The 13,474-nt window shown below is 55.9% G+C and overlaps 1 protein-coding gene across 4 annotated transcripts in view; it reads right to left on the bottom strand.

Moving 5' to 3' along the window:
- The window catches only part of RAPGEF3 (Rap guanine nucleotide exchange factor 3), a 30,867-nt gene that overhangs the window by 16,046 nt on the left and 1,347 nt on the right, over positions 1–13,474 (bottom strand). Inside the window, exons 1-6 of one of the 4 annotated variants that reach the window (XM_045184108.3) lie at positions 8,015–8,093; positions 7,591–7,686; positions 6,919–7,131; positions 600–653; positions 404–510; positions 79–200 (exon numbers count right to left, since the gene is read on the bottom strand). In XM_045184108.3, coding sequence (XP_045040043.2) covers positions 79–200; positions 404–510; positions 600–653; positions 6,919–7,131; positions 7,591–7,596 — 502 coding nt within the window. In that variant the 5' untranslated portion in view covers positions 7,597–7,686; positions 8,015–8,093. Of the gene's footprint in view, positions 1–78; positions 201–403; positions 511–599; positions 654–6,918; positions 7,132–7,590; positions 7,962–8,014; positions 8,094–13,474 lie in introns of those variants that run through there. The other 3 variants (XM_053921572.1, XM_045184109.3, XM_045184110.3) reach the window with 3 other exon arrangements.

Raw genomic sequence — 13,474 nt, 5'->3', positions numbered from 1 at the left:
GCCACCCCTCCTTCCCCACGGATGCCTGCTCCCCAGGACTGCCCAGCCCTGGGTGCCCTGCCCTGGGTTCAGGCTCACCATGGCAGAGGGCACCTTCATCGAGCAGGACCTGGCAGATTCCCACAGCTTGGCTCCGTGAATGGACCCCGAGCCCCAGGGCCAAGATCCCATCCACCAGCTCCCGACCGGAGCAGCATTGCCTAAAGAGTCAAAGGGGACAGGGAAAAGGAAGGAGAGTCAAATGGCAGAAAGGGAGAGGGAGGAACTCTCCATCCGAAAGTCATCTTCCTAGGCTCAGCGCCAGTGCTGCTAGAAGCAGGGCCAGGCCCAGATGCCTGGAACAGACTGAAAGGAAGAGAAAGCAGAGCAGACGGGTGAGGAGGCAAGCAAGGCTTCCACTCACCGATAGAGTCTAAGGTGGTACTTTCGGTCTCGGATGAGGTTGGGGCAGGTGGCCAGGAGATGTCGATGCAGCTGCTTCCCAGCCCTGAGCACCCGCTCTGTGGACGCCTGGGGCGGGGGGTGGGGAGGAACATCTGGCTCAGGCCCCGATGCCCAGGCCATGCTGCCCCCTCCCAGCTCTACCATCAGGCCTGTACCTGCTCCAGGCTCACACTGAAGTCCAGGGACTCCTCGCTGTTGGTGAGCGGCGTCTGAGGACAATGGAAAGAGTCCAAGCGTCAGCACCAGGCCTTCAGACCCAGCTCCTGGACCCCACCCCGCTCCCACCTCCCCACCCCTTGCCCAGTCCCCAACTCCAAATGCATCCATTTAGCTACTAATTCAATAAATACGGTCTCCCCCTTATCTGTGGTTTTGCTTTCTGAGGTTTCAGTCACCCATACTCAACTGTGGTCTAAATGGAAAATTCCAGAAATAAACAATTCAAAAGTTTTAAATTGTGCACCATTCTAAGTAGTATGATAAAATCTCCCTGGGATGTGAATCATCCCTTTGCCCAGCATGTCTGCACTGTATAAACTCCCCACCGGTTAGTCACTCAGCGTCCATCTGGGTCATCGGACCCACTGTTGTGGATCCCCGAGCTCAAGGGTTCCATGTTCAAGCAACCCTTATTTTCCCTAATGACGACCCCAAAGTACATCAGTACTGAGACCAGAGATTTGGGTATGCCAAAGACTAGCAGTACAGTGCTTCCTTTAAGTGAAAAGGTGTGTGCGTGTATGGGGAAAACACAGTATAAATAGGATTCAGTTCTATCCCTGGTTTCAGGCATGGGCTGGGGGTCTTGGGACATAATCCCTGAGCTAAGAGGGGACAACTGTAAACAAATACTCACTGAGCACCCCACATGCCCGGCATCACCTCTTCCCCACACTGCTACTCCGTCCCCAGACACCTCAGCACTTCACCCCCACAGATGAGCAGCCCGAGATCACGGTTCTGATTACTCAGGGCACAGGCATGCCCAGGCTCCCAGGCATACCGCATCTGGGAGAGCAGGGGGACCTGAGAGGCCAAGAAGTGCGTGGCTCGGGAAGCCTGGACCACTTGCACCTGGGCTAGGGCCCCAAGGCCTGATCATGGAGCCAGGGTCTGCGCCCAACCACAGGATGCTGGGCAAACCTCCTGCCCTATGTGGGCCTCGGTGCAGCCCTGAGCTAACACAAACCCTGGAGCCACACTCCTGGATTCACAACACCCCTCCGCCTCCATTTCCCAGCAGTGTGACTATGAATACAATTTAACCTCTCCCTGCCTCAGTTTCCTTGTCTATAAAATCTATAAAACACTCCTAATACCAATTTAGGCTTTTGGAAGGATTACGTGAGTTAATATATAGTGATGTCCAAAGCACTGCCTGGCATACAGTTGTATGTACATGTTAACTATTATTAGTCATCTGTGAGTAGTCACAGGGCGGCTGCTTGCTCGAAAGCCCTTTTCCTCGCTGAGATGCTCCTGCTAGTCCATAACCCTGTAAGGGTGAGGAGGGCCTGGAAGTACACAGGACTGGCTCCGGAAGACCAGGTTCATGTAGAAACATTGGTTCACAAGGTCTCCTGCCTTTTGTATTAATCATGCTACCCAACCTCTGTGTCCTGGGATGGCGGCCATGCAAACCTCTCCCACCCCTGTTTTTCTGCCACCAGAGAACTGAAATGTGCGGACATCCCTGGACAGGATACCCTACCCTGTAAGAGCCCTCCCAAAGGCAGAGCGCTTTACAAAGCACGAGCACCTCTGTGATTCCCTCTGATCCTGTATTAAATAGGGTCAGACGCAAGCTAGGTGGGGCAGGTCTTACTTGTCTTCTTTGATTTATAAGGAAACAAAACTCGAGGTGAAGTACTAGGTTACTCAGTCATACATACTTGACACAGTCAGACAGCCGTGGATAAACTCCAGTTCCTACCAGAAGTGCTCGCATTCTTGGTCTTACTCCACCCACCGCACCTGCCGCTTCCTCTTCCTTCCCCCTTCTTCTCACCAGCATTCTCCTGCTTTCTCATCTGCACTCAGCGCCCTGAAGATGACCTGGCTGGGGAGCTGGGCACTACCAGGCCTGGGGCCTGAACCCCCTTCCCTGGTTCTGGCATCTTCCACCATGTGCCCAGCAGACGCCTGAGGTCTGGCGTGTGTAGGCGCCTGGCCCAGTGCTGGACGGAAGTCACTAGGTGTCCCAAGGGTATCTCTGCCTGGGTCATGGGGCCCAGCCTGGTGCCAGACACTGAGCCCTGGAGACTTAGCAACAGGAAATAAGGAGGAGGAGGAGGAGCCAGGGAAGGAGGAAGGGCAGGAATGCTCCCCAGCCAGCCCCCAGAGTTGGAACAAACAGTGCTGAGTGCTAATGACTTGTTGTTGTTCATGTCAAAGTGCCCAGGTGGGTCCAGTCCCTGCCCCAACTCCCTTTGGTGCCCACGACCCAGACTCCAGCACACGCTCCCTTCCTGGTATTATTCTGACCCCGAGGGCACATCGGGAGGGGAGGTGCCAGGTCCTGTGGCCAGGCAGGTCACCACCCAGATCCCAGATCCCAGATCCGCAGGCCTCACTTAAGCCATTTCCGGCCCTGCCCCAAAAGATGGGCGTGAGGGTCAGAGGCTGGGGGCTCTGGCACATACAGCTGAGGAGGGGACCTGAAGGCAACCCTTTCATTTTGCCAAGGAAAGCAGGTACCCAGAGAGATGAAGTAACTTGTACACTGCTTAGAAATGAAAGATCCTTCAAAACACTGCTACCAAGGCTCTGACCCTGAAAGTAGGCGTCTGTCTCCCCTTCACACTGGAGAGGAGGCTCAGAGGTTACATAAACCAGCCCTGAGAGTAGGTACATCCAAGCACCAGGATTCACACTGTGCCCGCCTGACCCCAAAGCCTATGTTCTTAGCCACTCTGCCCTGCTGTCTCCATGGCAGCCACCCCATGTCCCCCACTGTGCCACGGAAGTTGAGACAGTAGAGGTATTCTACCCTCAGGAATGTTCCATGGGCAAGTAAGCTTGGAGAACCCTGGGCAAAACAAAGTTCAATAGGTTTGTTATCATAGTCCCTCTGGGCCCCTACTACGTTGGGATGGGGGTACTTCTCAGGGGCCGTGGTCAGTGTGTGGGCTCTGGGTGCAAATCCTGCTTCTCCCATTACCAGCTGATTGTGTGACCCTGGGCTGCTCATTAACCTCTCTGTGCTTCGGTTTCCTCAGCTGTCAGTGGGGTTGGCGATGAAAGTGCCTTTTCATAGAGTTAGCACGAGGGTCCGATGAGTTAGTACGAGAAAGCACACAGAGCAGTGCCTGGCTTTTAGTAACTGCTCAGTAAATGTTAAGTAACTTGATTAATCTTTATTTTACAATGGGCACCTATTACCTGGACACTGCAAGACATGGACCTTGCCTGACCCTGACATGATGACCCTGAGCGTCAGCTTAGGGATTCTCTGTAGCAAAGAAGTAGCAGGTATGAGCCAGGGTGAAGGTCCTCGCCCACCGCCCCCTCTCATGCCTTCATAGGAACAACTCGGGGTGGAATAGGAGTTGCTAGCTAGCTCCCGTGGCACCAGCACCATGGGCTGACCCACCCTCCTTCCCTGTGGCTGACTGTCAGAGCTCCCTGGCAGGCACAGAGCCAGACAGTCGCATGGGGCCCTGTCTGTCCAGTTCCACTAGCCCATGGCGAGGCTCTTAGGCCAGAGCTATGCATGGGGGGGACAGGGAAAGGATGCATGTGGTGGGGTGACACTTTGGGGTGTCAGTGTTACCATCTGCAGCAAGAAAAAGTATACCAGGATCTTGGACTCTGCAGCCAAGTTACCTGGGACTGAAGTCCAGCTTTGTCTCTTAGCAGCTGTATAACTCTGGACCTGTCACTTAGCCTCTCTATGCCTCTGTTTTCTCATCTCTAAAGTGAGACGATGTCATTAGCATCTGTCTCACAGGGCTGTTGTGAGGGTATTTGATACAATAAAGGCCTTATGTCTCCTAGGTGCCCTCATAAGAGGGCCTGCGACATAAGTCCTAGATAACACCAGCTGCTGTCATTATTTGGCCAGGCTGGATGAAAGCATGTTTCCTGAGTCATGCTGTCAGAGCACAGCGACACCGCCCCCAAGACAATCACTCAAAGAGAAGCATCCCCAGGTGTCTCTGAGCTCACAGGACCCACCAGAGGTCATCCGGATCTTGCCCCTGCCTCTAGACCGAATGATCCCTCCTCCACTGGTTCCCAGACACCAGGCAATCTCCTCGCCTCTTCGCGTTTTCCAAAGGAGAGGTTCTTCCATTCCATTCCAGTGTCACCTTTGTCAGAGTGGGCAAGTCCTCTCTGCATCTAACCTCAGGCCTTCCTGGTGTAACCTGCTTTTATTTTCTCTTGTCCTGGTCTAACAGGAACAGAAAGTGCTCTCTTTAGGCCTCAGGAAGTTGATGGGCCCCCACCTTGGTTTTCTTTCTTTCGTTTTTTTTTTGTTTAAGATTTCATTTATTTATTTTTAGGGAGAGGGGAAGGGAGGGTGAAAGAGAGAGAAACATCAATGTGTGGTTGCCTCTTGTGCACCCCCTACTGGGGGCCTGGCTCACAACCCACACATGTGCCCTGACTGGGAACTGAACCAGCGACTCTTTGGTTCACAGGCCAGCACTCAATCCACTAAGCTACACCAGCCAGGGCACCCCTCTTGGTTTTCTACGAGGTAGGCATGGGCTGTATAGCTCCCAGCACTGTCCTCCTGGGACCTTGGGCTCTACCCTCTCACAATGTCCACCCTTTACCCTGTGTGTGCACACTCCCTGCCTGGCACTGTCCCTCATGTGAGCTCTTCATGGGCCAAAGGCATCATCCAGAGATGAGAGGTGCAGCTTTACAGGTGCCCAAAGTCTCAAACACAGACACAATGGGCTGCAACGACCCCACCTCCATTCCCCAGAGCCACGCATCAGGAGAGGGTGGGGCCCCTTTCCCAGCCCAAAAATCTAGTTCCCTCTGATCACCAATTCCCACCTGCCTCCTTCCTGGCAGGGGCGAGGCCTTGTTTCTGTGCCTTTGACCCCATCTACACTCCAGCAACCCTCACCGCCACCCTTCAGGCCTCCCCAAGCACACCAGGGGTTGGAGGCGTCAGGAGACAGGCTGGCAGCCTCCTCTACCCGCTCCCAGACTTTGGGTCCCAGGGGATCCTCCAGTGACCTCATTGTCCTAGCACCTGACCTTTCCTCCACTCCCCACCTTGCCTGTGCAAGCTGGGAAGGGGACAGGAAATGCACAAGTAATTATAGCCTCAGAGGGAATGAGGGAGGGAGTGTTCCAGCCCATTGGCTCCCAGCAGCAGCTACTGCCAGTGACCTGGAAGGGGGGGAGCTAAGCCCAGAAGTGACCAGCTCCCTTGTCCCCTCCAGAGCCCCATCATGAGCACCCAGGCCCAAGAGGCCCCTTATCTGGAAAACACTGGGAGGGAGGGTTTGGGGGACTGTCTCCTAGAGTGCCTTCTCAATTCTGATTGCAAGATGACCCTTCATATTGGTGGGCATCCGTTTTCTCTACTCAGCCTCAGGTTTTGGTAACTATAAATGGCAGTTGAGAGAGGCAGGAGGAAGGAGGCAGAAGGTGGTGGTCATTCTTCTCAATGGGACTTGCCTGTAAGAGAGAAGCTCTCCCAAGTCTGTCACCTGTTCCTGCTTTCCCTCCACTTCTCCACCCCATTACCCAAGTGCCCTCCCAGTACGCCCGCACACAGGTGGGCACACACACTATATCTCAGGTGAAGTCACTCTGTTAATCTGGGTGGTTGAGGAGAGCTTCTCTGCTGATTTGAATCCTGGAACCATTACCCTGCACCCCACCCCACCGTTACCCCCCTCCTGCTCTCTCCTTCACCATTGCAGCTCCAAGCTGTTCTTCACTGGCAAGGGGAGCTCTGGTCATCTCAGATCCTCTAAACTTCTCAGAATCCTTCCCTGCCCCGCCCCAAAGCCAGATGCCAAGCAGTGTTCACATGACCACCTCACCCCAAAATCAAAAGGCAGAACTGGTGCAGTTCAGCCACTCACTGAAAGAGAATGTTGCCACGGTGATGTGTGGAGGATGGTAACCAAGCCTACCTCACCCCTGACTTGACCTGGTCTCCAGTATTTCTCACGTGTCTCCCACCCCCACCTAGAGAACACACAAGCACCTAACCCAGGGCACACAGAGGTGATGGATAAATGACAAATCCCCTGCTTCTTCCCCCCATGCTTAAATGGGGGCACTTGGACACCACACACAGACACACTTGATGCAGCTGTGTGAGCCACCCACACACACCACAGCTAAGCTGCCCGACCCACTGTCCACCCGGTAGTACACCCTGCACCCCCAGAGCAAGCTGGGCCGCCTCCCGCATGCCTGTGCTCCCAATCCACACTGAGCTCCCGCCCCCAGGACTCCAGCCCTGGTCGCTGGCCTGGACAGGCGATGGGCACTCACCCAGCGAAGTCCCTGGATGCGGCTGGGGCGCTGGTGCTCAAGAAGCAACTGGTAGGAGCAGCTTCTGGGCCGGTGCATCCTCCTTAGCACCATGTTCAGCAGTGTCCCCTCTGGTACCACGTCCGGAAGGCCTCCCACCTGCGGTGCTCCCAGAGCTGGGCTGTCCTCCACAGTCAGGCCCACCTGCCAGCGGCTCTCACCTGGCCAGCCAACCTGTGAGGAGCGGAGGAAGGCAGCCAGCCATGAGGCTGAGGCAGCTGGACCGGGGCACAACTCCCCCAGGCAGCACCACTTCCTTAGAATCCTCTGGTCTGAGCAGGCGGAGGTGCTGCAACCCTGCCAGGAGCTGGGGGAGGGACAGGAAGACCTTCGCTGGGGCCTGCCGGTCTGGCGCACTTAGGGGTCTCCCGCTGGCTGGCGGGAGATCGGGCCCTCCTTCCCGGTCTTCTTTGAACTTCTGCCCCACCCTGCTGCCCTAGTCCCTGCAGGGATATCTACCACCTCCCAGTTCGAAGCTATAGACTCATTGGATTCCCCAGAAATGCAGCTTCAGCTCAAACCCTTCTCCCCTCCTCCCTCACCCCTGACCAATCCTCAACCCTCTCTCTCCAGCCCAAAATCCCCATCGGGTCCGCTTCCTCTCCTTCTCGTCCCTGGCCCCACCTTACCCACCTTCATGTTCCTTTTCAAGCTCGCCCAGCCGTGCAGGCTCTAGCAAAGGGCTGGGGGGACCCCCGGGGAGTCCTGGCCAGCTCGGAGAGGAGGATCCTGGAGGGGGTACGGGCTCTAAGTCCCAGGCGCAGTGACCAGGGCCAATTTCTAGCTCGACCGCCTGCCAAAGCAGCCAGAGGCAAGGCTGGGAGGAGAGGCTCCTCTAGGGTGGAGGGCTGAGGGGTTGGGGGGGAATCCCCCCCTCAGCGACAGGAGCCCCGAACCTCCGCCTCTGTCCCAGACGAAAGAGCCAGCTGGCACAGGGCACTGAAGCGAGGCTGCAGCTGGCACTGGTCCGGGCGGGAGCTGTCACACCCCCTGCACTGCCCGCCCCCTTCCCCTCCCAGACGGACCCAGGGGGCGGGGAGGAGGCTCCCGGCGTTACAGTCCGGGAGGGTGCTGGATGGGGCGGCACGGGCTAGAGGGGAGACCGGACTCGGGTGAGCGGAGCGGGCAGGAACCACAGCCCTGAGAAACCCCAGGGGGGAGGGGCGGCCTGCGGGGTGTGCCGAGGCCCGGGGGAGTGTGCGGAGGCCGCTAGGCCCAGGTGACCGGGTAGGGGCGGTGAGTGGCTGCACCGGCCGCCACGTGGCCTGGAAGAGAAATGCAAACAAGGAAACTGGGGGGAAGGGGGAGGGGGTGAGTCATTGCGGCCCCACCCGAGAGGGAAATCCGGGCTGGGGCCGCTTCCCGCGCTTCCCGGCCAGGGCGTCCAGCCTCCTGTTTCGGTTCAGGGTCTCGAACAGCCCAAGAGAGGGATTGGGCTGCTTTCCGGTGGGGAATCCCGCTGCCCATCCTCCCACCGCTGCGCTCCCATAATCACACCACTGCCCCCACTCCCCGCCCTATAAGCACACGCGGGCGGGCGCAGTTGGCAAAGTTGAGGCTGGAGAAGAAGGAATGCGCCTTGGGACGCATGAAGCTGTGGCTGAGCTTCAAGAAACGAGGGGGTTTTCGAGGGCTACGGCCCCCACCCCACCCCCCACCACGTTCCCTGGCGGCTGTATGGGTGGAGGCCCCGCCCAAGACGTCAGAGTCTGGTGCAGGCTCTGCACCAAGGACTGACCCCTCCTTGGGCCTCAGTTTCCACCACCTTCCTCTTTGCCTCACTCCTGCTTCTGACATGGTGGAGAGACAGTGGCTCCGCGACAGCGACTCGACTCCCGCAGCGCCGGGTAATTGCTCAGCAAGTTAATGAGGGTTTTGGAAAGAGGTGCAAGCCCCGCCCCGGGCTTTCTAGGACTCGCTCCCTTTAGGCCGCATCTGGGTCGCTTCCCTTTGCTGCGGCGCCTGGCCGGACTGGGGGAAAGCACATCTCTAACAATCCTTCCCCTAGCTCGGGACGCCGAGCCCCTGTCTTCCACCCATGATTGTTTTCTTGGAGCTTGGGTGGAGCTGCTGGTTTTGTGATTAAAATCTCAATTTTACTGTGTATTAGAAAATCTTCCCAGGAGCTTATCAAAATGCAAGTTCCATCCCCCTAATTCAGATTCGGTCCTACTGGTATGAAATGGAAAATCTGTGTTTTGAATAAACGCCCCCAGGTTCTCTGCTGTGTCCACACTTCAAGAAACCATGATGGAGTTTTAAATGCCCCTCCAGGGAAGGAGGGGGACCTGTGGATGAATCTGGCCCCAAGCCCAAAACTACCTATCCAAGTTCTGGGAATCGGGAAGATGTAAGAAGGAAGAACAGCTTGGATGTTGGCAGGAAGAGATAACAGGCTGGGGTCACAGGTGTGCTTGGAGAAGTGTTCAGGGGGAGTTAGGTGCGGAGGTGGGGAGGTTGCTGTGGCCAGTGACCTGGTCTAGAAGCTCTTGCAGGGGAGCTTCCAGAGACTATCAGTGGAGTCTGGATACCATTCATGCTGCCTTCACTTTGGGCAGGTGAAAAAGGAGCTGGGGAGTAGCGAGGCAGGACATCTGCTTCTACAGACCTCTCGGCAGGCCACAGTCGCCTGTGAGTGCCTGGCCTGGCCCCAAGTGCTTCACATGTATGTGATCTCTGCCACTACCCTATGAAGTAGTACTAGCGTTATTCCCACTTTGCAGCTGCGGAAACTGAGCCTCGGACATGTTAAGTAACTTGTCCAGGCCACACAGCTGGTATATAATGACACTGAGGCTTACACTCAAGGTGCCTGGCTTCACTTAACCCCCATGCTATGCTATGATGTATACTGTGTATACATCCCATTCGTTCTTCTCATCTGGACTGTGTGTCTAAGAGATGAAGCTGAGGAAAGGGACATGGAGAGGTGGGTGCAGGGTTTAAAGATAATCATTCAAATCGGTGAAAATGAAAGTGTCCCAAACCCACTTTTCCCCATCTGTGTTCCCCCTCAACACCACCATTCCCTTGCCTTTCTTTTTTTGCGTCTCTTTCTCATCCCCCCTCTGGGAGACTGAGAAGGTGGCCTGGTGATCACCTGTTCACTGGGAGCCAAGGGGCATCAACGGTGTTGGACCTTCCACTGGTCTCATTCCTCTAACTGGCGGGCAGAGCCCTCTGTCACCCGACAAGGCCAATGATGGGGCATGTTTTTATGGCTCGGGATTCCTGGGAGGGGACTGGCCCGTGGAATGACTGCTCTGCAGACATTTGATGAAGGCTGAGGCCTGGAGGGGAGGGGATAGGTTAGTGTATCTGAGGAGGATGTCCCAAAGCGCATGGTGAGTCATCTTGGGGACAGTCGTGCTGTGCCCTGGTGTAGCCTCCACCCTGCTCTGACTGTCACAAGATGCCCGGCAGGCGCGTCAGACAAATAATAACAACAGCTAACACGTACCAGGCCCTGTCCTTGACACTTTACATAGGTACATTCCCTGATTTAATCATTACAACAATCCTGAGACAGGTGTTATTATTATCTCACTTCACGGATGAGGAAGCTGAGACATGAAAAGGTCAAACGATGTTCCCAAGGTCCCACGACTAGGAAGATGTGGAGCAGTGAGTGATTCTACCCAAGCGGTTAGAGTCTTCCTGCTTTATCCCTCTGCAGTCCTGCCTCAAATATACTGACAGATCCCACCAAGGAGGGGAAGCCCACATCCAGAACCACTTCCCCCGTGCCTGGGTGCACACCGGCTGCAGAGCCAGAGCGGGGGAGAAACAGGCAGGTGACGGAAGCTGGAGAGCAGGGTGCCTTGATGCAGTCTACCCATACAACAAGCATTTTGCCCTGTTCCCTTCAGGCAGGTGGCAGGGGACTCCAGAGGCTCCCGAAGAATAGCCGAGGGGGAGGAATGGGTAAGGAGGGCTCTTCGGCCCCTGTCTTTGACTCTGGGCTGTATTCCTTCCACCCATCCCTCTTCGCTGAGCTCTACACTTGCAGAGTCCACAGCTTCCTGCATCTTCACAGGTCCCTCTCACTGGGCAGGTCTGAAACTCCCTTCCCACCCACCTGCCCCTCCTCCTGCCCTGCCCCTCTCAGCTCCCTACTCTAGGAGCCTCACCACCACCTAGGCAAGAACCTCATTCGCTCCTTCTCCTGTATCCAATCAGCCGCCAAGTCTGGTTGACTCAGCTAATGAATACTCTGTTGCAGCCATGCATTATGCCCTGTCCCCATTGCCCCCTCTCTAGCCCAGTGATGGTCTCTTCCAGCACTTACCAAGTGCAGGGCACTGTGTTTGCCATCTTATTGATATCATCTTTTAGTCTTCAGAGCAATCCCTATCTGCAAATGAGGAGACTGAAGCTCAGAGAGGTGGAGCAACTTGCCCAAGGTCACACATTGCACCGGGCAGAGCCAGACGCAGGCAGTCCGACTGCAGAGCCCGCACTCTTCACCACTACTTTGCGCTTGCACTGCCTCCCTCATCACCACACTCAGACTTGCCTTCCTCGCCCTTCCTAGGCAATGCCACAGAACCTGTCATTCAGCCCACAACATTCGCTGCAGTAAAGGTGCAGCCAGGAACTCTGCTGTACACTAAAGATCCAACTGAGCAGATTCTGGGCTTCCACACCGCAGACTCTAGTGGAATTTTCTTTTATCTCCCTAACACACAAATCTGGTTGGGCCTTCCTACCCAGCACAGCGTCTGGCATAAAGTAGGTGCTTAATGACTATGGATGGGAATGAAATGAATGGGAACTGTGGGAAGTCAGCTGGTACCCACTGAGGGCCTGCACCCAGACAGGGTGGGAAGGATAGGGGGTGGTTTTCGGTTTATTTATTTTTAGAGAGAAGGGAAGGGAGGGAGAAAGAGAGGGAGAGAAACATCAATGTGTGGTTGCCTCCCATGTGTCCCCCACTGGGAACCTGGCCTGCAACCCAGGCATGTACCCTGACTGGGAATCAAACCAGCAACCCCTTGGTTCGCAGGCTGGCGCTCAATCCACTGAGCTACACCAGCCGGGGCTGGTTTTCAGTTTTTTCATGGCATTTTATTCCATCTCCCTCCCTCCTTGCTGCTTCTTTGTCTCCACTCTTTTCTCCCTTTGTCCTCTGCTGCAAACTTTGCTCACAGACATGGCAATGTCATTTGAGGTTGATTGGTGGAATGGAGAGTGGGAGGTTGGAGGACGTTTTAACTAACAGGCCTCCAGTGGGCCAGGCTTTCTGCAGAAAGGGCCAGTTTGGAGACTAGAGGGTGTAAGGGCTCTCCCTGGTACCCGGGCCACTGAAGCCTCCTTCAGCTCCCCTGGGACTCTACCTTGACAGTGGCTGGTCGACATGAAGAGGGACTGAGAAGAGAAGACAGGTACCATCCTGGGGGCTCTACCTTTTGGCTCTGGAAGGCTCAAGGTCCCATGATGCTTGCCCAGGCTCCTTTCTCCAAGGGTGGTTCCAGTTCAGTTCTCCCACCTCCTCCCTGCCCATTCCTGGGGTGGGGGCAGAGACCGGGAGCTGGAATGCTGATGGGCACTGAGCCAAACCTCCGCAGGACTAGCAGGTCACTCAGGAGCCACTTATGACAAGTGGTGGAGCACGGAAGCAGAGGAGAGGCAGACTCCTGCCTTCTCCAGGTGGGGGAGGTGAGCAAGCTAGAAGGAGGTTCATGAGAGCCAGACAGGCCTGGGGACCAGTAGGGAGATGACCACGGCAAGAGCAGGGACCCCACACTTTCCTGGAGGCACATTCTTCTGGCTGGTGCTCAGGCTACCCAGGTGCAAGAAGGGCAAGGAAACAATCATTGAGCAGGTCTGAGGGGGGTGACGGTTGGCCATAGGGAAGGAGAAGTGGGGAGAGCTGCAGAGAAGGCAGGGGCAGGTCTGGAGCTGTGCTAAAGGAAGGGGAACAGGCCTGCCTACTAGGGAAATTTGGTGTTACACAAACAAACATGCATAAATTAGTAGCTGAAATCTCCCACCAGCTGCTGCTTTTCAAGGTGCATACGTGTGTGTGTTCCAAATACCCAGGAGACACTGCTTCTGAACTTGAGTGAGCCATGTTCTAAAATGGGGGCTGTGGCCAGTCTGGCTGTGGCCACTTCTCCTCAGGCTCGGAGTGTCCTTTCCTCACACTTCTGTACCTGTGTCCCAGCTTCTGGTCTGCACTAGCCTTTCCCCAACTACACCGCTCCCCAGCCACCACCCACACTACCTCCTCCCCCTGCCCTCTCCCCCTTCCAGCCTTGCCAAGCCTGAGTCTCAAACACTCCCATCTTCCAACCTGTCCTGGGCAGCCTTTGCTCAGGACTCAAACCGTCCGCACTCTGTCCGCATGCTTCAGAGCCCCGCAGGCAGCTACCGGGGACGGAGAGGGGTCCTAGTAGAGCCCCAGACCCTGTTCATAGATGCCCGGTTCTGTCTGGGTCCAGAGTGCAGCTGAAGAGGGGACATGAACGTGGGTGATCAGAGCAGCAGGCCAGGGGAGAGGGCCCTTCCTAGCATC

This window comes from Desmodus rotundus, chromosome 3 (assembly GCF_022682495.2).
Source record: "Desmodus rotundus isolate HL8 chromosome 3, HLdesRot8A.1, whole genome shotgun sequence".
In the NCBI taxonomy this organism is placed as follows: Eukaryota; Metazoa; Chordata; class Mammalia; order Chiroptera; family Phyllostomidae; genus Desmodus; species Desmodus rotundus.
Note: the sequence above shows the minus strand (reverse complement) of the source record. Positions and strands in the feature narration are given on the sequence as shown.